Here is a 26219-nt window from a genome sequence, read left to right as displayed (position 1 = left end):
AATATCTAAGAGTGTGTTTGAAGTTACGATTTCGCCTGACATTCTAGAGGAAGCGTAGATAACCCAATTTCCACTCGACAATAGATTTATGACGTATACTGATGATGAGACGTCCTAGTTCACGCTCAACGATAGGTTTAGGTAGGTGTGGGTGTGTACATTGAGGTTAGTGTTAGGGTGTGTATCCATTAGGTAGGCCCTACGATAGGTTTAGGATGTCGGCTGTATATACTCAAGTCTTAGATTAGGTGTTTTTGCGAAGTGACTTGAGCGATGGTCTGCAGTAGTGTATGCAATTCGAAGAGTTTTAGCTAAGTAATACTGATGCCATATTTTGCGCACAGCCCTTACTAGCTGGAAAGTGTTTACCTAAGATTATGGAACCACTAGTGGCATGAACGTGAGGGTTGTCCAATATTGGGTACTGAGCTAACGGTGATTTGAATATTACTGCAGTTCGCCACGCGTGTTTTGGGTTCATTGAACTTCAGTATTTTATTTTATTTACGGACTTAATTGTTTTTTCGTTCTGAAGTCCGTTTGCTTTGCTAGTGTGCGTGTTGACACTCAGCTTATTTGTGTGAGACTAGAGTTACGAATGCGGGTTCGATTCGTCAGCCCGTAATATATTTTATTTTCAATTTATTTCGATCTTTCATTTATATATGCAGTTAATTGTGGTCGATCAATAACTTTGTAGCTAGTTTTTTGGGACAAACAATAATTAGATGGATCTGTAATGGTAGTCGTTGTTGTAAAGGAAAGAACTCTTGTATTTTTATTTTATTTTACTATGTGGACTTGTAATTTTATTAAGCGCAACGTAACCATTTATAAACTGAAAGTTGGTTTTATAATAACATTTTCCAAGTGATTTGCCACTTTTAATTAACTTCAATATTTGGCATTTCTTCTAAATGCGTGATGAATAAGTATTTCCTGCATTTCGCAGTTTTATTCCTTCAGAATGACGTAACGTAAAGTCCTCTCGGATCATGTTGTTGTTGGTTCCTTCTGAACAGCTCTTTGGGTGATGCACGTTCCAGCATTGGGATTATTTTACAACTTAAGGGTGTCACGAGATTACAATACATGGTGGAATTTTAATTTCAATTGTGAATGCTGCTGTTAACTTGTAGTGAACACCATGCTTTCCAGTAATATTTCGCAACCTATCCAAAGCAACTGATAGTCAATTTTGTTCGATTAAGGGTCCATTCGGCGGGTGTTCCCATATCCGACAGGGTATTTGACTGGTGGATAACCTTAATTAAGAGTAAATCTGGAACTCTATTTGTTGAAAGTCAGATTTTCCACGGATCGTGTGGACTAATTATCAGTTATCGTTTGCATCAATAGGTGGCCGATTTTCAGGTTTTCTTTTCACATTCCAGTATCGCCATCCACTAATCTGTTATATTTCTACTTTTCCCCGAAGAAAATTCTTTGATACTGTATTCAATAAAACTAACGCCATGCAATGCGACTGCGTTTGAAACATTAAATAATTAAATTATTCTTGATCAAGGATTTTATATAAATGATTTTCTTGTGCAGTTAATTGATTCAATAAAAGTTAGTAAGCACATATTTGCTCCTCATTTCAAGTAGTTAGGCTCTCTTCTGAACCCCATCGTTTGGTTAAGATCGTGACCGAATTATTCCCGCTACGGCCCCAAGATTTAAGAGTTCGATATTGCTCTACTGCAGCAGCTGTGGCCGACCAACGATGGAATGGTAAGTCAAGGGTTCAAGTATACATCTCTTCTTCTACACACAAGACGCAACACTACCAACCACCACTAAAACACGTAGTAGGGAATATACTTCTCTATATAGTGCTAGTGTTAGGAAGATCAATCGGCCGTAAAACTGGACCAAATTCACACGAGTATCACTCTCAATAAAATGGAAGAAAGATTTAGGAGATTATACTCATTTTTGCTAACTCTGCTCTTTGCAGTACATCTAGGGATTCCAATTCTTATTGTACTTACTACTACAGCAAACGATACAATTCCATCCTCCACTCCGTAATCCAATTTGATTCTAAATTATATTACAAACAACATTTAATTATTTAATACAGTTAAAAACAACAATAATTTTGGGCAAAATTTAAGACCATAAATTATCAATTAGAATTCTAACAAGACTTAGTGGCAGTGCACATAAAAATATGCAAAATATTTTAGTAAACACTCGATCCGCAATTCTTACGTAAGTAAATATCAGAAAATTTACTTGTACACTTACATTGCTTGAACTTTTTCTGGAACTAGAATTCTGCTTGTTGCTTTTCGAGCTGGAAGACTTGGGGTCGGTTGGACAAGGATGAGAGTGGGTGTGTCTGGTGAGAGCGAACACTTCAGCGAGACGGGATCGTGTTGGCTTGGAACTTTTAGTAGAAGAAGTGGTAGTAGTAGGTGTACTGTTCTGTTTGGGGAGTGAGGGACCTACCGGAGACACCATGGGACTACGGGTGGAGGGGTTACTGTTCCTTCGGTCAGGGAATACCAGATGTTCGATATTAGGGGTATAGCTGGGATCCTGCAGCAACATTTGCTTTCGGTTCTGCGAGTTGGGATAGCCGCGCCGTTTGCTGCTCTTGCTGGCCTCTGCCAGCTGCAGCAGACGACTGCGGTGCTGCCGCAGACTTCCCTCGTCGCGGCTCATCATTCTGGCATCCTGAAACAGAAATACAACATCCGTGTGAGATAATAATTGCTTGAACATTTTTACACCTGTGCCCAACTTTACTATTTTTAGTACATGAAACAATTATTTAAGGAACGTGAAGAAATACTGGACGTAATTAGAGCGCAAAAGGTAAAATTATTTACACATTAAATTTCATGGAAATTTCAAAGGACATTAAAAAATTACGCTGCGAACTCTTACTCTAAATCAATGTATTATTAAAGGAGACATTGAATCAGTATATGAATTACACACACTTCTCACAAGGAAGCAGTACGCATCGTCTCTACTAGCAAAAATATTATAGGATGCATTGTATGAGACTGAATATCTTATTTCTCGGCAGGATTGATCATATCAGCCAGATATTCATTATGTTTCTAGTGTTGCTATTGTTTGCGTCATCTGTGCGCTGATCATGACTAACTACCGTTGATTTCGTGGTGGGAAGATACATGTTTGAATAGCTCTCTTCAATCGATCCGAAGCATGTTCTATGGGATTCATATAGAAGGAACGTGAAGGCGAATCCAGTCGGGCAATAGCGGCACGATTGATGAAATCAGTGATGATGTCTGCACGATGGACGCGGGAATTTTCATCCATAAATTTGAATTATTCCCCGAAATGTTGATCAAACGGTTCAACTATGATTATTATCCCTGTATTGGGAAGCGTTGAGAGTGCCCTAGATGGATAACAACGGCATCCGACGCCACGACATGTCGCCACCCCAGAACATCACTGATCTGCCACCTTTCTGCAGACAATGGACGGGACGTCTCTGGCATGCAGCATTACTAGGTGCCCTCCTCACACGTCGTCGACGGCTATCGGGTATCAGACATATGCGGTATTCACCTGAGAAGAGAAATTTGCTCAAGTTTGCCATGGTCTTTTCTTGGTGATTTTGTGCCCAACTGTATCGTTCAGCAGAGTTTCTGGGTTTAAGGCCGGGCCTTTCCATGGCCATCTAGAATGCAGAGAGGCGCTGTAGAGTCTGTTTCGTACATTTTAGTTGGGCACATGCCTCCCGGTGGACCCCATAAAGTCATTGTTAATCATGGTGACAGTGTGGTCGGAATTCCTGCGGGCTAAAAGTCTCAGATACTGGTCGTCTAACGCAGTTGTTGCCCGAGGGCGATCAGTATGGGGCAATTCATGAACACTACATGTGTTTTTTGCTAGTGGCTTTACGTCGCACCGACACAGATAGGTTTATGGCGACGATGGGATGGGGAAGACCTGGAAGTTAGAATTAAGCGGCCTTGGCTTTAATTGAGGTGCAGCCCCAGCATTTGCCTGGTGTGAAAATGGGAAACCACGGAAAACCATCTTCAGGGCTGCTGATAGTGGGATTCGAACCCACTATCTCCCAGATGCAAGCTCACAGACGCGCGTTCCTAACCGCACGGCCAACTCGCCCGGTACTTGTGTTTTGAAAACGATTCCGAGTCCTTACCACATCACTGTGGCTCACCGCTATTCGCCTCGCAAAGTCTCTTGTTGACAGTCCTTGTGGTTATAGAGCAACAATCGCGTGTGATCAAACATTAATATTCGGTTGTCTGGCCATCGCAGAACGTTCATACACTGATGGAAAAAGTCCTACAACGTTGTCTGATAGAAGGTACACATATAAATGCCTCACCGACATCCAATGAAGTGGTTATGCTTATGATAGATTGTTCAGGTCAAAGGTCGAGGTGTTTTGGATCATTTGAACGTAGGTCGAGGAGGAATGTGTTTATGGAATTCACAGGTGATGCATAACATTTTTGATGTGTGTGTATTCAAGAAATGAAATATATAATTCACGTTATGAAGTTTATGCTTGTTTTAGGTAAGATGTTAAGTCTTTACTATATTAAATTCATGTTGTTGTTAAATTTCACCTTTTAGTTTTATATTTACATTTTACACCTTTTAAAGTTGTCAGTTTGTGAAGAAGCATTTGATTTTTTTATACCATGTAATGGGATTTAATGTCCGGCTCCATGGCTAAATGGTTAGCGTGCTGGCCTTCGGCCACAGGAGTCCCGGGTTCGATTCCCGGCACTGGGGCTGGGTGTATGTGTCGTCTTCATCATCATTTCATCCTCATCACGACGCGCTAGTCGCCTACGGGAGTCGAATCAAAAGACCTGCATCTGGCGAGCCGAACATGTCCTCGGACACTCCCAGCACTAAAAGCCATACGCCATTTCATTTTCCTATCATTCTATCTCTTCTTCTGGTCAAATTTATCCAAATCGATCTCCTTCCACCAATTCGATTCAATATGTCTTCATTCGTGATTCTATCTACCCATCTCACCTTCAGCATTCTTCTGTAACACCACATTCCAAACGCTTCTATTCTATTTCTTTTTGACCTAGTTATCGTCCATGTTTCGCTTCCATACAAAGCAACGCTCCAGACAAACGTTTTCAAAAATATCTTTCTAATTGCTATATCAATGTTAGAGATGAACAAATATCCTGTCTGCATTTTATGTCCTCCTTACATCTACCGTCACCAGTTATTTTATTACCCAAGTAAGAACAGTCATCTACTTCCTTTAAGACTTCATTTCCTAATCTAATATTTCCTGCATCACCTGACTTTTTTTTGACCGCACTCCATTATTTTTGTTTTGGACTTATTTATTTTAATCTTGTATTCCTTCCCTAAGACACTGTCCATACCATTCAGCAGTTTCTCCAGATCTTTTGCAGTCAGATAAAGTAACAATATGATCGGCAAATCTCATGGTTTTGATTCCCTTTCCAAATACCTCTTTCACTTCCTTTATCGCCTATTCTATGTAAACACTGAAAAGGTGTTCGGCTCCATGGCTAAATGGTTAGCGTGCTGGCCTTTGGTCACAGGGGTCCCGGGTTCGATTCCCGGCAGGGTCTGGAATTTTAACCACCATTGGTTAATTTCCGTCGCGCGGGGGCTGGGTGTTTGTGTTGTCTTCAACATCATTTCATCCTCATCACGACCCGCAGGTTGCCTACGGGAGTCAAATCAAAAGAGCTGCACTTGGCGAGCCGAACCCGTCCTGGGATTTCCCGGTACTAAAAGCCATACGACATTTCATTACTGAAAAGGAGAGAGACATACTGCAGCTTTGCCTCACTCCTTTCTGGATTGCTGCCTCTTTTTCAAAGCCCTTGATTATTGTTACTGCAGACTGATTTTTGTATAGATTGTCGATAATTCTCCTTTCTCGGTATCTAATCCCGATCACCTTCAGAATCTCAAACAGCTTGGTTTAATCAATATTACCAAATACCTTTTCTAGATCTAAGAAAGCCATGTACGTGAGCTCGTCTTTCCTAATTCGTTCCTCTAAGATCAGGCGTTAAGTCAGGATTGCGTCACATGTTCCCACATTTCTTCTGAAGCCAAATCGATCTTCTCCCAACTATGTTTCAACTTGTCTTTTCATTATTCTGTAAATAATAAGTGTTAAAATTTTGCAGGCGTGAGACACCAAACTAATGCTGCGGTAGTTTTCAAACTTGTCAGCACCGGCTTTCTTATTCCTTAGCTGTCTTGAAATTTCTATCTACTTCATTCTTTATTCGCCTGAATTCTTTTCTGCCCTCCTCATTTTTGCATTCTTGTACTTTCGCCATTCGTCAATCAGATCTAGTATCTCTTGAGTTATCCATTGTTTCTTAGTTATATTTCCTTTCTTCCTAACTTTTCTTCAGCAGCCTTACTGATCTCATTCTTCATGACTGTCAATTCTTCCTCTGCTGTATTTCTTTCAGCCTTTTCATTTAATCCTTGTGTTACATGTTTCTCGAAACAATCCCTCACACTCTTTTCTTTAACTTGTCTAGATCCCATCTCCTTGCATTTCTTCCTTTCTTCTTCAATTTCAGATGGCATTTCATGACCAACAGGTTGTGATCAGAGTCCACATCTGCTCCTGGGAAAGTTTTGATATCCAACACCTGGTTTCTGAATCTCAGCCTGATCATAATGAAGTCTATTTGATATCTTCCAGTGTCTCCAGGTCTCGTCCATGTATACAGCCGTCGCTTGTGGTGTTTGAACCGAGTGTTAGCAATGACTAAATTATAATCTGTGCAGAATTCAACCAGCCGGCTTCCTCTTTCATTCCTTTCCCTCAATCCGAATTCTCCTACTATGTTGCCTTCTATCCCTTGGCCTACCACTGCATTCCAGTCGCCGATCACAATTAGATTCTCGTCACCTTTTACATATTGTATTAAATTAGATTCGTATATTCTTTCAATTTCCTCATCATCCGCTGAACTAGTAGGCATATACACCTGCAATATTGTGGTAGGCATGGGCTTGGTGTCTAATTGACAACAATAATCCTCTCACTATGCTGGTCCCGGTACCGTATTTTCTTATTCATTACTAAACCAACTCCTGCATTTCCCCCGTTTGATTTTGTGTTGATAATTCTGTAGTCGCCTGACCAAAAATCCTGCTCTTCCTGTCAACGTACTTCACGTATACCAGCTACATATAACTTTAGCCTATCCATCTCCCTTTTCAGATTCTCTAACCTACCGCAACGATTCAAACTTCCACGCTCCGACTCGCAGAATGTCAGTATCCACCTCCATGATGATTGCCCCCTCTCGTGTAGCCCCCAACTGGAGATCCGAATGGGGGACTATTTTACCTCTGGAATATTTTACCCGGGATGAAGCCATCATCAGTACATCATTCATACAGAGAAAGCTGCATGTCCTCGGGAGTTTGTTACAGCTGTAGTTTCGTGTTGCTTTCAGCCGTGTAGCAGTATCAACACAGCTAAGCCATGTTAAATAATATTACAAGACCATATCAGTCAATAATCTAGACTGCCGCACTTGTAACTTCCGAAAGGCTGCTACCCCCCCTCCCTTTCGATGAACGATTCGTTAGTCCGGTCTCTCGACAGATGGTTGCACCAACGGCTCGGCTACCTGCTTCACTGGGACACGCTAGCCTGCCCACCGCGGAAATGTCACATGGTTCACAGGAGAGGATTTTTGAAGTGCTTTTTTATGACTTTACAGCAACAACGCAGTCTGTATATTAATTATTAGTATATTATTTAAAAACTGTGCTTCCTGATTTTCTTCTTCGTAGAGGTAAGCCATTTTGAAAATGATCATTTTATAATCATTTATATATAGTACTGAAAGTTTTAACTTTGAAATAGTAACCTACTCTTGACATGTCACATATTTATAATTTTATAGCTCTATTCAGTGCTAAACCGACTTAAATTCATAAACACCCTAAATTCAAATCTAATGTTTGCACTAACATTTCAGGCACCATAACGAACAGATGTTTGAAGTATTATTTATGACTTTACAGAAACTAAGCAGTCTGTATATCAATTATTGGTATATTATTTAAAAACTGTACTTCCTTATTTTTTTCTGTCGTAGAGGTAAGTCATTTTGAAAGTAATATTTTACTTTACATTCGGCAGAAAGTAAGGTAAACACTGAACAGTTTTTGATGGTTATAGCACTGAAAGCCAAGAATGAATATGATGTTGCTAAACCACTCCGGATTCAATCTAGTGACTACTGGAGGAACGACATCTTTGCTTTGACAAAGAACATCTGTGTAGATAGCACAAGCAAGGAAAATCTAGGCAACAAATATTGCGAACAGCCACGGTATCCGGAAATAAGAAATAGTTAAATTTATGGTTGAAGGAAAATGCCAAATTGTGTAAATATTCCGATGTAATATCTCAAAGCGTAATTTTTCTTTCGTGTCCAATGTACTTTTTTCCATTAAATTATCAGTAAGAATGTGGAAACTTCTAGATGAAAACTGAAATGAAAATTGTTATTAACTATAGAACGGCGTGTGCCATCCAATGCAATTCACATCTCAAAAACTCTTTATTTATGATACATTTTTTTGCAGTTGGTTTAATGACTACCAACTCAAACAGATTTTTTCTGGCAACAATGGGATTGGAAAGGGTATGCCTGGGAAGGAAGCAACCACCACCTTAGTTAAGGTACAGACTGGTTTGATAACAGTAAATTATGGAAAGCCATCTTCAGGCCAGCCGATAGTGGAGTTCATCCGAATGAATGCTAACAGCTGCATGGCCCGAAACGCGCCAACTCTCTCACTATTTGCAATAAAACAAATGATTAATCCTCTAAATATAACTACAAATATTGTATACGGATTTTAAAATTCTAAATTTGTCGGGTGCCGGAAGAGAATAATGGTTTAAGTATTTGCAAGACAAACACTAATAATAATTTCATGTAACTATTTCTAGCAGAGTGCAGCCCTTGTAAGGCAGACCCTCCGATGAGGGTGGGTGGCATCTGCCATGTGTATTTAAGTGCGTGTTATTGTGGTGGAGGATAGTGTTATGTGTGGTGTAAGAGTTGCAGGGATGTTGGGGACAGTACAAACACCCAGCCCCCTGGCCATTGGAATTAACCAATGAAGGTTAAAATCCCCGACCCGGCCGGGAATCGAACCCGGGACCCTCTGAACTGAAGGCCAGTACGCTGACCATTCAGCCAACGAGTCGGACAGACAAACACTATAGACATGATATAGGCTTTTGGGCTTATGCCGTGTCAAGGAACTAAGGTGAAATTCTTTACGTTTTAATCATGTCTACCATAAGTACGGGCCGTGAAAGCATCAGTGGCAAGACAAACACTGCCATACCACTTATCAATTGAATCAATTAAAATATGTGGTGCTGATGTGTGGTTGTATTATGTTAGTTAAACTCAGGTATGGAGAAATGAAATACGCGCTTTTAGAATTATTATATTATCATATTATCATTCTAAGTTTACGTTAATTAACTGACATGTCTGGCCGTTGAATTTTTATTCGTTTATGATAAACATGAACAAGAACTGTGGTGTATTTTACTTGACCCAGTAAGGAGTGTGTCACTCTCATCAGTTCTTTTCTTTCTCGTGGCCTTCGTCCTGCTTCATTTGCGGTCCGATTTCTTAATCTGAATTCTCAAATTCCTTCTCTCCTGGGTTATTGTTGGATTTAATTGGGCTTCCAGTAGGTTTAAAAACCTACAATGTACATCAAAGTTTGACGAGTTTTCCTCGGCTTCGCGGTTGAGTTTTGATTTACATTGCTATCCGAATCATATGGTCTTTTGGGCTTCTATTGAAATGGCCGTACCACCTTAGCCTGCTCTCGAAATGTTTGCCAGAAATGGAAGTGACTTTGAAACTCCCGCGAATGTTGTCCTTTCTCATGTTGTCCAATAGTGTGGCTCAGCCATCACATCTCAGTATTTTCATCTAAGCAGCAAGTTGCTTCTTTGCAGGCCACCACTCTACGCCGCACAATATGGCTGGTTTTATTACTGGTTGATATTAACCTCTGTTCATATACGAATTCCGTTGTCCCATAGTACTCAAGAGAAATTTTTGTAAAGGAAAGAGTACCTTCATCAAGAAATGCTGACAGCAACAGATGTTTTTCCCGGAGTCGCTTGCTGAATGTGAACATTCCAGGCAGATGCTGCTTGAATGAAGTACCTAGTCTTATCATCAATGAAGGCTTCGGCCACAGCGCAAGCGGCGAGCGGAGCGGTGGGTTGTGTGGCGGCATACATGAAACTCAAACCTAGGTTAGCAAATGCATGTGACCATAGTACCTGCGGGGCGTCATTTTGAAGGGGAAGATGGTTCAAGGATGTTACCCGTCGCTACCCGCTCACTACTGTTTGAGATTTCAGCTGCGTCGCTCGCAATGACTGTTAGTGAATTAACAAGAGAAGAGATGAAAGTGCTAATTTCTGAAGTTCAAACACGAACCTTCCTATGGAACGACAGAGAGAAGAACTTCAAAAACCTAATAGTGACAAAGACAGCCTGGAAAGAGATTGGAACGATTTTAAATATACCAGATAAATTCAGTTTAACATCAAACACGGTTATGGACATGAACAATATTGTTTTTAATGCATATTATTATTATTATTATTATTATTATTATTATTATTATTATTATTATACGTCCAATTATTATTGTTTAATTATTATTATTATTATTATTATTATTATTATTATTATTATTATTATTATTATTATTATTATTATTATTATTATTATCCTTTGTAATATATTGCCGAGATGAAAACTTGTGTCCGGCACTACATCTGACTTTTATGGGTCTCTGGAAGTTGGTGACTTGCTTCTGTAGTTGCGCCTTAAGTTTTAGTAAGAAATCAAACGTTGGAATGGACATTTAAGTATATTTGAAAATTCTTATCAGGAAATCAATTCATTTCTCCATATAAATGATGAAATTCCCCATGAATTTCACGTTATTTATTTACTGGATGATCACGAAATTCACTCCTAGTCCGACGTCGAATTCTTCAGTATAGATAACAAATTTCTAAAAGCAGAGACAAACTAGAAAACTTTGAAAATGCCATTATCTAATCACCACGTGCAGGGGAGACGCCGCGCCGCTTACTGACTCCCGCCAGATGTCCACACAGCAGCTCTTTCCTCCCCGCTCTTCAACTTCTCGATAGCGGCAACGCTCCGCTCGCTGCCTGCACTGTGGCCGAAGTCTTATAATGAATGAGTATAGGGAAGTTGGTATTATGGATTGGTTAGTAATCTGTATTTTGCGCTGACAAGACTATTTCATAACCGAGCTCGATAGCTGCAGTCGCTCAAGTGCGGCCAGTATCCAGTATTCGGGAGATAGTAGGTTCGAAACCCACTGTCGGCAGCACTTAACATGCTTTTCCGTGGTTTCCTATTTTCACACCAGGCAAATGCTGGGGCTGTACCTTAATTAAGGCCACGGCCGCTTCCTTCCCACTCCTAGTCCGTTCCTGTCCCGTCGTCGTCATAAAACCTATCTGTGTCAGTACGACGTAAAACAACTTGTAAAAAAATTAATTCATAGACCTACGGGAGTAACGGAGTCCCACTCACATTTGACAGGCGAGGGACTCGTTGTAAACAACTTGGCGAACGAAATGGATGCCATCATCAGAAATAATTACTGGGTATAGTACCAGATTTGTTATTGTCCTGATATTATTGTAAGATATAATGTATGTTTCTGACACGATTAAATAAATAAAACACCGTTAACCTATCCTGTTCACTGGCAGTATGCATTGCTTAGAGAACACTCTCTTATATCTTATTACTGAATTTTTAACCGAATTTCTCGAAACTTGCATAACTACTTAATCTGAATGTCATCTAAAATACGAATTTGGAATTGCCAGTTAACTTCACCCTTGTTAAACAGTCACTATATAAACACAATTTCTTCTACTTCTGGTATTTTTCCGAATTTCTTGGAGTTGCCAAGTATTTATTTATTTATTTATTTATTTTATTTATTTATTTATTTATTTATTTATATGGATCTTGACGTGGGTTACTGCAGTCACGTCCTAGTTCGTGAACCATGGGCAACGGCTGAGTGGCCTAGTAAGTGGTCCTCAGATTCGGGATACCAGTTGCTGCACAATGGGAGTGGGAATCTCGGACATATTGATTCATGGCGCTCATTGCGCTTAGGCGGCTAGGACTACACAAACCACTGATGGTCCCTAACCCGTTAGAAGAGAGATCCTCACTTGGACTATGTGAAAGTAAGTTAGCATCCTGCTTCATGAATTTACTGAGCTCAGAATATTTTACGCAAGCCTCGGACCTACGGGAGTAACGGAGTCCCACTCCCATTTGACAGGCGAGGGACTCCTTTGAAACAACTTGGCGAACGAAATGGATTTCGATGGGGAGCTATCAATATTAATGGGGCTTATGGAAGAAAGTAAGTAGAACTGTATGAGTTAGCAAGCAGGATGCATCTGGATGTGCTACGAGTACACGGTATTCGGTTAAGGGGGAGACAGGAAGAGATAGGAGATTATAAAGCGTACTTGACGGGTGTTAAAAATGGAAGGACAGAGCGTGGGTTAGGCCTGAACATCAGGAATACTATTACACACAACAGAGTCTTTGTTAGGCACGTAAATGAGCGAATGATGTGGGTAGATTTGGCAGTTGGAGGAATTAGGACGAAAATTGTATCAGTGTATTCACGATGTGAGGGTGCAGATGAGGATGAAGTTGACAAGTTTTATGAAGCATTGAGTGACATCGTAGTCAGGATCAACGGCAAGGATAGGATAGTGATAATGGGTAATTTCAATTTGAAAGTTGGAAATAGAACTGAAGGATACGAAAGGTGAATGTGGGGGAGATAAGGAAGTTAATAGAAAAGCGTTTACTGGACTTGTGTGCTACTATGGGTTAGCAGTTACGAACACATTCTTCAAGCATAAGGCTATTCACCGCTACACATGGGAGGGTAAGGGTACCAGATCAATAATAGACTATATCTTAACCGATTTCTAATTCATAAAATCTGTTAGGAATGTACGGGTTTTCCGTGGACTTTTCGATGATACAGACCACTATCTGATCTGTAGTGAACTAAGTATATCTAGGCCCAGGATAGAGAAAGTGAAATCTGTCTACAGATGAATAAGGGTAGAAAATCTCCAGGACGAGGAAATTAGACAGAAGTACATGGATATGATTAGTGAGAAGTTTCGAACAATAGACAGCAAGCAGGTTCACGATATAGAAAGAGAATGAGTGACATACAGGGATGCTGCTGCTGAAACAGCAAGGGAATGCCTAGGAACAACTGTGTGTAAAGATGGGAAAAGGCGAACATCTTGGTGGAATGATGAAGTGAGAGCAACTTGTAAACGTAAAAGAAGGCTTATCAGAAATGGCTCCAAACAAGGGCTGATGCAGACAGGGAATTGTACGTAGTTGAAAGAAACAGAGCGAAACAAATAGTCGTTGAATAAAAAAGGAAGTCTTGGGAAGATTTTGGTAATAACCTGGAAAGGCTAGATCAAGAAGCAGAAAAACCTTTCTGGACAATAATAAAGCATCATACGGAGGGTGTGAAAAAGGAAATGAACACTGTTTTGGGTAATTTAGGTGAACTCAGTACATGTAGATCCCAGGGAACCACTGGACAGGTGGAGGGAATATTTTGAAAATCTTCTCAACGTAAAAGGAAATCTTCCAGGTAGTGTCGCGAACAACCGATCTCATGGGGAGAAAGAAAATGATGTTGCTGAAATTACGCTTGAGGAAGTGGAAAAGGTCGTAAATAAACTCCATTGTCATAAAGCAGGAGAAATAGATTAAATTAGACATGAAATGGTCAATTCGAGTGGGAAGGAAGGGATTAAATGGCTTCATAGCGTAATAAAATTAGCAATGAGTGTTGGTAAGGTACCTTGATCTGCAGGCAAAACAGGAAGGCAAAACATTCACTGTCATCTTGGAAGGGAGGGTGTGATCAGTGGTTAAGAGGAAGTTGGATGAAAACCAGTGTGGTTTCAGACCACAGAGGGGCTGTCAGGATTAGATTTTCAGTATGCGCCAGGTAATTGAAAAAATCTACGAGAGGAATAGACAGTTGTGTTTATGTTTCTTAGATCTAGAGGAATTATGACAGGGTACCGAGGGAATAGATGTTCGCCATACTGGGGAACTATGAAATTAATGGTAGATTATTAAAATCAATCAAAGGCATTTATGTTGACAATAATTGGGCTGAAGTGAGAATTGATGGTAGAATGAGTTCTTGGTTCAAGGTTATTACAGGGTTAGACCAGGCTATAATATTTCACCTTTGTTGTTGGTAGTTTATATGGATCATCTGCTGAAAGGTATCAAGTGGCAGGGAGAGATTCAGTTAGGTGGAAATATAGTAAGCAGTCTGTCCTATGATGATGACTTAGTGTTAATGGCAGATTGTGCAAAAGCCTGCAGTCTAATATCTTGGAACTTGAAAATACAGTATGTGCAATGAGTATGGTCAGAAAATTAGCATTTCGAAGACTAAATAGATGTCAGTTGGTAAGAAATCCAAGAGAATCGAATGTCAGATTGGTGATACAAAGCTGGAACAGATATATAATTTCAAGAATTTAGTATGTGTGTTCTGCCAGGGTGGTAATATAGTAAGTGAGATTGAATCAAGGTGCAGTAAAGCTAATGCAGTGAGCTCGCAGTTGCGATCAACAGTATTCTGTAAGAAAGAAGTCAGCTCCCGGACCAAACTATCTTTATATCGGTCTGTTTTCAGACCAACTTTGCTTTACGGGAGCGAAAGCTCTGTGGAGTCAGGATATCTTATTCATAAGTTAGAAGTAACAGACCTGAAAGTCGCGAGAATGACTGCTGGTAAGAACATGTGGGAACAATGGCAGGAGGGTATTAGGAATGAGGAAGTAAAGGCTATGATAGGAATAAAGTCGATGGATGGAGCTGTATGCATAAACCGGCTTCGGTGGTGAGACGAATGAAGGAGGATAGGTTACCTACGAGAATAATGGGCTCTGTTATGGAGGGTAAGAGAAGTAGAAGGAGACCAAGACGACGATGGTTAGACTCAGCTTCTAACGATTTAAAGTTAAGGGGTATAGAACTTAATGAAGCCAGAGCTAGTTGCATAAAGAAGATTGTGGCGACGTGTAGTAAATACACAGAGGCTTGCAGACTGAACGCTGAAAGACATAACGGTCTATAATGATGTATGTACATTATTTATTTATTTATTTATTTATTTAATTATTTTATTTATTTATTTAAACTTGACTCAGTTTTAAGGCTGGATGCCCTTTTTGACGCCAACCCTATCTGAAGGAATGTAATCACTATTGTGTGTTTCTGTGGTGTTTAGTAGCGTGATATATTGTCTGCAAATGAAGATGTGTTTCAAGACGAACAAGAACTCACAGTCCCCGAGCCACAGAAATGAACGATACACAGTTAAAATCAACAAATTTGCCGGGAGTCGAACCCACGACCTTGTGAATAGAAGGCCAGTATCTTGACAATTCAGCCAGGGAAACGCCATTCCTACTTATTAAGACGATTTAATTCATTACTAAATGTGACTGTATTCCAGTAATGATTATGCCTGTTAAGTTTCTGTCAGTGTATTTTCGTTAGATTTCAGTGTATACCTTGAAGGTATTTGTTGTAGAAATTGTCTATTCGTCATTGACATCAAATTAGCGTTGTAGAGCGAATAATCGTAATTAAATTTAATTTATATCGTCTACGGCGAGTAGGACCTATATGACTGGGTTGGAGGTGTCTCAATTGGAGCGAGAAAGATTAGCAACTTGCGGTTTGCTAATGTCAGCGCTCTGCTGGCCAGCGGTGAGAAATGGCTATGAGATACGCTATCAAAAGTGGATAATTTGAGTCTGGATTATGGAGTGGATCTCAAGTTCACAAAGTCCAAACTCATGGTGATTGAAAGAACAACACAGATCGAGCTCAGCGATAGTCTGCCAGAGCGTGAGGTAGTGCACAACTCGTATACCTTGGGTTAACAATCAGTGATACGGGAAGTTCCGAGAAAGAAATAAGGCGTTAGCTACAATGAGTCGCTGTGAGGAACAGGGGAGTTACTAATTACAATGATCCAAATCTTTGAAATCTCCTATTCTATGTTTTCTCATATGGTTGTGGAACCTGGACCTTGCTTTTGTCAGGAAACGTATCGGTGCCTTTGAAATGTGCTCGTGGCCAGGAGTGGATTTTGCATTGAGTCACGTGAGATTCGTTCAGGTTTTCTTGTGTGACAACCGAGGGCATTAGTTAATTATTAGCATTTATTAAAACTCTAATTTTTAACAAATAATACGCATGTTCTTCTTCTTCTTCTTTATCTGTTTACCCTCCAGGGCCGGTTTTTCCCTCGGACTCAGCGACGGATCCCACCTCTACCGCCTCAAAGGCAGTTTCCTGGAGCTTCAGACTCTGGGTCGGGGGATACAATTGGAGAGGATGGCCAGTACCTCGCCTAGGCAGCCTCATTTGCTTGCTTGAACAGGGGCCTTGGGGGGGTATGGGAATATTGGAAGGGATAGACAAGGAAGGGAGAAGGAAGCGGCCGTGGCCTTAAGCTAGGTACCATCCCGGCATTTGCCTGGAGGAGAAGTGGGAAACCACGGAAAACCACTTTCAGGATAGCTGAGGTGGGAATCGAACCCACCTCTACTCAGTTGACCTCTCGAGGCTGAGTGGACCCCGTTCCAGCCCTCGAACCATTTTTCAAATTTCGTGACAAAGCCGGGAATTGAACCCGGACCTCCAGGGGTGGCAGCTAATCACACTAACCACTACACCACAGAGGCGAACTAATACGTATGCTCATTTAATTTTATTATCCCTGACCTCCCCATCACATGAAGCAATGAGCCGCCACTAATGCTGGCGTAGAATAATAGAACGAGGAAATTGACTGTGCGGTTAAGGTCACGCAGCTGTGAGCTTGCATTCGGGAGATAGATTTTCGAACCCTGCTGTCAGCTGCCCTGACGACGGTTTTCCCTGGTTTCCCATTTTCTCACCAGGCAAATGCTGGGGCTGTTCCTTAGCTAAAGGCCACAGTCGCTTCCTTCCCACTCTTAGCCCTTTCCTCTTTCATCGACGCCGTAAGACCTATCTCTGTCGGCGCGACGTAGAACGAATTAAAAGAAAAATGTAGAATAGTAGATGTGCCTTCGACCGCAAGAAGAACCAATACGTACATATTTCATGAGCTGAAGATTTTAAAACACCTTCTCATATACCGGGTGGTTTACCAGCCCCTTATTTTTTCGGAGGTAGGTAAGTCAACTAACGCGTATATCATAGTCATCCGAAATACATTAGTACCTGCTTCTTTATGGGCTTAGTACAACCATACAGTTTGTATAATGCTCGCGAGTAGGTTAGAAATCATTAACGGCAGTGTTATTTCTATTACTTAAACTAAAACGAAAGTGGAAAACGATCACAGCTGCGAATAACACTATCTTACGTTTGAACAGTAGGTGTCTATAAGGACTACAACTTGCCAACACTACACCAAGGTTCGCTGCAGCGAAGGTGGATAAAGTACGCGTTACTGTTCTTGCATCAGCTAAGCTACGTGGTAGAACATTCGAATCACAGGCTGGTTCACCTTTCTTTTTCGATTAACGCCGTTTACAGTGACTGACATATGGCCGCATATCATCCTGTGAATTTTTATATAGTCCTGAAAAGGTTCGTTTTCATCTGATGTTACGTAACCAGATTGGACTACAACATGGTGGTCTGTAGGTAACAAGTAGTGTACCGTGCATATTCAGAGTAACCATTGCTCGAAATGTTTACCACTTTACAGTGTTAGTTTAACTTTTTACCACGTGACATACATTTTAATTCGACTGTACTTTCTCCACAAATTAGCGACAATTGAATGTACTCTTCTTAGGAATACATCGTGAGGAAATGAGGAAGTGTTGTGACGTGACCTGGTAGGTGTGGATTATTATTTGCGTGCGTTGGATTCGGTAGGTATTGGATTCGAAAACCATGCTGGCCGTCCAGGAAACGGTTTTTCTCGGTTTCTTATTTTCACCACCAGGCAAATGTTGGGACGGTACTTTAATAAAAGACCAAGGCTGGTTTCCTTCCCAATCCTTCCCCCACCCATCCTTAGGGGTGCAGACGCCAAATCAGAGCGCACCCCTTAAAACTAATAGCAAAATATATTGATTATTATTGTATCCCCGCTAAAATGGAGCACCTCTGACGTTCGAACAATTTGCCATATGCTCGATTCGAACCACTACGCTGCCGATACTCACAGATTTTCTTCTGCAGCCCTTAACTGATTCAGCCATTAAGTCAACATACTGTGCATGATGCTTGCTAGAGGATTAGTACTTAAGTACGGGCATTCCACCTCGAAAGTTAACATACGTGTCAAAGTCTTCAATTAAGGTTTACAGTGCTCATTATACTTCTTTACATTACGGAGCACGTGGCATAACCTATTAATTCGATAGTATTACCGGTACCTGTGTTATTTCAAGGCGCAATAAATCACATGTTTTCAGAATGGTCCTTAGTGTTTGGGCGGAATTGTGCATAATAATTTTTCCTTTGCGAGGTCCATGTATCAATTTACAGTGATGACACGCTGGTAGGGGAGAGCCTTATTTACCACAAGGATAAATTTCACGTCATTTGGTGTTTATAAAACTAAACTAAATTATAAGGATCTTTATGTGATTTCATTATTTGGGTTGCCTGTCTCCGAAAAAGTAAGGGGCTGGTGAACCAGCCGGTATATGAAAGAATACTTCAGTTCTTTGGACACATTGCGAGACAACATGGAGAAAATCTAGATAATTTGATCATTGAAGGGAAGGCAGTAATCTACGGGGAAGGACTGCAACCAGGTGAATGGGAGTAGTGAATACTATCACCGGTTTACCTTTTTAATGTTCCTTGACGAAACCGAGAATCGTCCGGGATGGCGACACTACAGCAAAGACAAAACAATTCACGACACTCAGAAATGAATAAACCGATTAGTGATCATCAGTTATGATACATGAAGAGAAAAAGAGGAAAGCAAGCTTAAAGTATTACATAGGGCCTACCTGATGATGTCGTAATCATAGCGTAACCACAGGACGTCCAGATTTACATAAAACAGAAACCTCATGGACGTGATATTTTGTTTCAAGAATCCCACATACATTACCCAGGATTCGAACCTCTACCGTATTGGCGAGAAGCCAGTGACGAAGTCACTCGCGTATCTCGCCCCCTAGAGCAAAATGGATTATCTACAACTTATGCAAATCTCGTAAACTTGACTAATAGTGCGGTCTCATTCGTGAAGGATTGCAATGTGAATAAATAAATAAATAAATAAATAAATAAATAAATAAATAAATAAATAAATAAATAAATAAATAAATAAATAAATAAATAAATAAATAAATAGAGAAAAAAGAAATGCGAAGCAGATAATGTTGTCGAATGAAGCGTGGGTATGCATGGAATTATGATAAGAAAGCTTGAGAGAAGTAAATGAATAAGCGTACTTTTACTTGTGTTGTAAAATGACCAGACATAATGATGACGTAAAATGTGGACTAGTTTAAACGGAGAAAACTTTCCAGAACAAGGCAGGTTTGTTCACTTTAAATACTCATACAGTTGTTTATGTTACAGGTATATAGGAAGCATTTTCAGCTGAATATGGCATTGCATGTACCAGAAACGTGGACGATTATCGTTGGTTAAATGTATGATATAAACCTTTGAAGTGTGGTGTTACCGGAGAGTTTTCAATGTGAGATCGGTATATTGGATCACAAAGGAATAAACAGTGAATAGGAGGAGCACAATATTGTGAAATTTGTTTCAATCACCCTAAAGGCTAGTAGAGAACGTAAGAGTAGTAGGAAGAGACCGAGGGATGTAGGCGACAAAGTCGTTGGGTGATGTAGGCTATCATAAGTAGAGTATAGGATAGAATAATAAGAAAGGCCTCATAAAACCCGATGGATCCACGGCTGATGACCGAAATAGCACATACTTATTCATGTCATTCTTATTGTTCTTCTTCATAGCCTTTTCCAAGTTTAATAGTTTCGGCACTAGGCGTGTACAAGGCTCCGTTTTATGGCCGGATGTCCTTCCCGACACCAACACTATGTTGATAAGTATTCACTATTGCATGTTTCTGTGATAGCTCCTAGTGTGGTGTGTTGTGCATAGATAAAGAGATGAACACAAACACCCCACCAACGAGCCACAGGAATTAACCATTGGCGGAAAAAATCCTCGGCTCTGCCGGAATCGAATCCGGAGCCCTCCAACACGAAGGCTAGTAGGCTGACCATTCAGCCAAAGAGTCAACCAGTACATGTGAATATTTAAAAACTGATTTTAGAATGTTTCAGAAATGCACAGGACTGGTACCGAATGTTATCGTAGATTAAGATAAAGACACTAAACTTTGACTCGGAGAGAGTGTTTAGCGTGTACTTATGTAGAGAAAGGGATATATTATCTAACATATACTGTAGAGAAAGCACTGCGCGCTAAGGAACTTTGCAATAATGCAGTAGTTCGAAAAGCGTGACCCATTTACAGAATTCCAATATATCTCGGGAACACAGGTCTAATACAAATATGACTACACCCAGCTTCTTTACGATATACAGCACTGATTTCTAATTTATCTCGCGCGGTAAAGAACAGGACTTTTTTCCTGCGACAGTCCCTGTCGTCTTTGTCCGCCAGCACATGTGTATACAGAGCAAGCAGTGCTATACACACGAGCTGTGTCCCACTGCGAGTCCAATCAATAGCTCGCTCCTGCTTCATTGTGCGAACTGATGAGATGCGCGGCGTGATACTCAGGACTAAAGAGGAAATGTCGTGCTTTACCAGGGAAACATGTTAGAAATATTAAATAATCATTCACGTGAATGAAGATACTGAGTATATAGCCTCGAGTACCGAACTTGCTATTCATGTGGAAGCGTAATATTGTGAAGAAGAAATATGATCAGACCGCCTCTGTGGTGTAGTGGTTAGTGTGATTATCTGCCACCCCCGGAGGCCCGGGTTCGATTCTCGGCTCTGCCACGAAATTTCAAAAGTGGTACGAGGGCTGGAACGGGGTCCCACTTCTCCTCCAGTCAAATGCTGGGATGGTACCTAACTTAAGGCCACGGCCGCTTCCTTCCCTCTTCCTTGCCTATCCTTTCAATCTTCCCATCCCCCTGAAAGGCTCCTCTTCAGCATAGCAGATGAGTCCGCCTGGGCGAGGTACTGGTCATCCTCCACAGTTGTATCCCCCGACCCAGAGTGTGAAGTTCCAGGACGCCGGCCTTGAGGCGGTAGAGGGGGGATCCCTCGCTGAGTCCGAGGGAAAAACCGAGCCTGGAGGGTAAACAGATTAATAATAATAATAATAAGAAGAAATATGATCTCTACTTTATTCGCTTTTCACGGTGTGCCATTTCACTGTTACGTAAAGTTCCGCTCGTAACAAGAGCAATGATGGAGTCCAAACCTCCGAGAACAGCGAATATTAAAACGTCTGGCGATACCACGAGCTATGATGACAGTATTTTCATCAGGCACTTGTAAAAGGATTAAGGTATAGAAGGCAGTGAAAAGGAACGAAGTGTGAAGATTGTTACGAACAATGATTGAAAAAAAAAAAGTTGGAAGAGAACTACTTTTCATCTTAATTACACACGAAAAGCGACATCGTCTACTACGTAAAAGAAGGTATCGACATTAGATTCATCCAGCGGAAACAAGAAGAGGACTTTATTGGCAACTACACTGTAGATTATTAGCAGAAGATTTTTATTTCGCTCCGCGAAATTTAAATACGCTAAAACCCAAGTACAAAGACTACAACAGGCACACGTCACGACAGTCTCTGCTGACGTATTATCTGATACCAACAGACTTAAAGAATCAAAGGAGTGGAATTCCAACAGTAATCTTTAGAAAGAATATATAAACATAATCTATTCATTTCGAATGTTATAATCAATTATGTTATCCCACGGTACCAGTTGTTGATAACATCAACTCTTCCAGGAAGAACAACCATTCGCTATAAGCAGATAGTAACTCAACCTTTTCCTAAGATGACGATGCTAATTAAAACTGCATGTTATTCTGTTCCAACTAGTCAAGATATGTACGAGATGTTCTAAGAAGATGGAAGGCGAAACTGCCCAAATGAGCGCTGTAATATGTCATTGCCAGCCGTAAGATGACCGAACCCAGAGGAGACGTATTCGAGCCTTCCCAAAATACATAGGGAAACGAGAGGAGACGTATCCATATGTCCTGTCACCCGGACATAAACCAACTACAGGAGTTGCTGAATGAGATAAGTCTATTTTTAAAGTAATGTTTAGATGAATAATATTCATTTCTTTGCTTACTAGAAACGTACTGAGTTGTTCTGTGCGAAAATAATGAAACGATGCAAATAGTGGATTTTGAATTAGGTTAAAGGTGGTCAGGTAAACTTCACATCCTAAATGTCAGATCCGTATGTAGGTAGTCAGTTAGTGATTAAAGCCTACGCTCGAAATATTGTCAATGTAATGTGAGAAAAGTTGGTTTCTCTAAGGTGTTGATATATGGTATACGATGTCAAAGGTGAACTCAAGTATGTATATATGATGGTTGTGATCGAAAATGGTAAATTAGAGACCATCCGTAGGAAGTGCTTGCCAGATGAATACATGTGTTTATATTAATTTAGGGTTATGACAGAACCGAAGCTATAATGCAGTGAATAAGTCCACAAGCCATGGTAGAAGTGATAGATACTCTATGTGAGAGGAGAATGAAATACGTAAGGTAAATGCAATGTGTTATATGTTTAATGTGTGAAATAATGGCTGTTTAAAGAATTGATGATATGAGGTTGGTGAATAGAAATAGTAGTAATTATCGTTTCTTCATGAATACGATCATGGTTATGTAGTGGTGGACATAATTGCTTCCAAGTTGAGCTTTGCGGAATGTTAGTGAGTTCGTTGTGTCTCTTTTAATTATTCACTTGCGAGCAAGCATAGATAGGTTGGTATATGATTTGAATGACACCTGTTGGTTGACAAGTATACCCGAAAGTACCAATGATTTCCCGACTAGGAGGGTAAATTCGAGTATGTTCATATCTTCACAGATATTTTCCGATTCTGAAATTATTCTCTGGTGGAAGGAATGGTAGAGTTACTTCTTAGGCTATATCCAATATCACTGATGGCTGACTGTAGGTATATGAGTTATGACCCTACGATAGGATATTCACAGAGTAGACCACACAAGCCAATATGTTTTATATGGAATTAGGATAGTATTCACTTGGAAACATAATGCAATCGCACGAGTACTCACTTAGAGTAATAATAAATATGCTCAAGTTAAGAGTAGTGTACTTAAGATTACAGATACAATGTTGAATCATTTATTGCAAGTATACAATAACTTAAAAAGGGACTTATCAGTATTCACACAGTGAAACAAAGAAGCATAAATATTCGCACCACACAATGTCCACTACTTGTTATAATACCATGAAAATATTCTCCCAGGTTAATCTGATTGTGTATCCCTAACACTGTGAACTAGAAGGACAGAGAATTATCATATTTCACTAGGTCAACATAAGCTTCAACTGAAACAGAACAATTAAGTCGAAGGTTTCACAATGTAAAGTAGGAAGATTTTGATTCCAATTCATAAGATTCTATTCCAGACATAGAAATTGCGTCCTGCATATTTGAAACCACCCTCAATCTACAACTTTGTGTATAGTATATTATACTGTAAATATTGTTTTCTTGTTAGATGCATCTAATACTTTTAGTCTAATATTTTTAATCTAATGTTTTTAATTTAATATCTTTGATCTAATATTTCTAATAACGCTAATCTAACGATAATAATGTAATTCTGATTTAAGAATCCTAACTTACTAATATCCGATTTGACGATTTATCTTACTTACCTTAATGATCTTTTGTTTAATTTAATTCGTTATCCAATCAATTTTTCGACCTGTCAAGACTTAGTTATTGATGTATTACTGATTCAATGTTCTTATTGAGGAATATTTTAATTTGAATGGAAACTTTTTCAGTAGGCACTATTAAGGTCGGACATATTAATCACTTAAGCATTTGTGGTGAACTTCACCCAACATTTTTGTCCGATACTGACATTTCTTAAATTCCTTTCATACCAGAAGTAAAGGTGTTCTAGGCCAATTACTTGTAATAGAAGAGATTAAATGGATATTTAGGCATTTCATCAGATATTCTGACAGGTGATGTGAAATATTTTTAAGAATTTAAAACTAATCCCGTCGAGAATGAGTAAAATACCTAGATGAAGCCTACAAATGTTTCAATTATAATTCAAGGGAGAATGATATAATGTCCAATTCATGGAATGAGATGAATGTATAATAAATGTGGTACGTGAAAGTATAAATTCTTCTTTTAATGTGTATTATAGAATAGCGACCTAGATTTAAGTATTTATGGCATAACAACTTAATTAATTGTAAGGAATTCTAGTCAGTAGAGTGAGGGAGACGACTTTCGACGCGGTTTAAGAGGTTCCTTAGATATAATTTAACTTACCCTTCTCATCATTCGGAACTCATAGCCCATTTAAATGTATATGATAGCCGTTATAATTGCGAATTAAGCTAGCCTGGATTTTTATGCGTCCTTACCTTGGACGTGGACGGCGCAACGGTAACTGGGTGTTATCAGAATGATCGAAGTTAACCATGAAAACTCACGAGGATGTAATAGCCTAAAAAGAAAGGATGTATATTGAAATTTATATCGTATATTAACATCTAATGCTCCGATCAAATGTAGGATTTTCCTCATATGCCAGTTTTCATCCCAAAGTCAGGTTGGTTCCTCAAAAAGCAGCACCATACGTTCTGTGACTATAGGGGAAGCCACAAAACCTATGGCGGTGCCATATTGATGAGCGCAAAGCATGATGTGGAGTGACGTTGTTTGCTATTGTTTTCCTCTCTGGGCCAGAAAGTACGCAGAAAGTCTGACCCCGGGATAAGTGCCTTCCATTATATGTAGAATCATTAGCTGTGATCTGAATGTCATTACTTAACATTACCCACAACTTACCACACTGATGACAGTTTGAACCGCTCTTACTAAACAGTGTCCACTTGTGAGGAACAGAGTGAGTGGATGAGTGAGCAGTGTGTTGGAACCAATCAGCGGCGGCTGGTTACTCTATCGCAACATTTGACCAATCAGTTTCTCATGGATTCATTATTGACTCCTTATTATCTACTAACTGTAGTACCCGGCTCTGCTGGATATTTTTATGATTGTATAGTTTTAAGTTATGTATTACCTACTTGAAGCGAATATTTGTAGATATGTTTACTGTGAATTTAATTGATATTGTACGAAATCTTTTGTAGATTTAGAAGTTATTCTTATGTTTATTCTTATGTTTATTTTTTTAAATTTTATTTCGATATTATTTTGTTTCGCGTTAAACGTTGTCTTTGTGGCAGCCCAAATTGTCTGGGAAGTAGCTGACCTTTTCAACAAAGTAAGGTATAGCCTAACTGCATATATTCATGCATCCCGCTATAGATATGATGTACACGATTCCATCTGTCACTGGGACTGTCACCAATCACCCCAGTGACCCCGAAAACTGAGGATTCATCACTTGTCTCCAGCATTTCGGACATTTTGTTTTACAACACTTCTCAATGCCCATGTCGATGGAGGCTGAACGTCGACTTAAACGGCATCCACAGTGTCACAATACATCTCAGCGCACCCAGTAACCATGAATTCGACACTAATATAGGTTATTTTTACACATCACCTCCTCCCCTTGGGGTGCTCGGGGTATCTTAACCCCAGAACTTTTTCCTAGATAGTAAGCCATATGTGTACCAAGTTTGGTTGAGTGCTATGCTGGAACGTACGCACATACATCACGATTTAGATCATTTTAGACATCCTTTTTCATCTTTTCAACCCCCACGCCAATGTGGACTGAACGTCGACATAATCCATCAAGAGCACTACTATTCTTCTCAGCAACGCAAAAAAC

General features: G+C 39.9%; 1 protein-coding gene across 1 annotated transcript in view; it reads right to left on the bottom strand.

Annotated features, from left to right (window-relative positions):
- The window catches only part of LOC136858735 (serine-rich adhesin for platelets), a 274358-nt gene that overhangs the window by 192955 nt on the left and 55184 nt on the right, over positions 1–26219 (bottom strand). Inside the window, exon 2 of the mRNA XM_068225735.1 lies at positions 2257–2688. Within this exon, the coding sequence (XP_068081836.1) occupies positions 2257–2688 (432 nt within the window). The remainder of the gene's footprint in view (positions 1–2256; positions 2689–26219) is intronic.

Source organism: Anabrus simplex, chromosome 1 (assembly GCF_040414725.1).
Source record: "Anabrus simplex isolate iqAnaSimp1 chromosome 1, ASM4041472v1, whole genome shotgun sequence".
Classification (NCBI taxonomy): Eukaryota; Metazoa; Arthropoda; class Insecta; order Orthoptera; family Tettigoniidae; genus Anabrus; species Anabrus simplex.
Note: the sequence above shows the minus strand (reverse complement) of the source record. Positions and strands in the feature narration are given on the sequence as shown.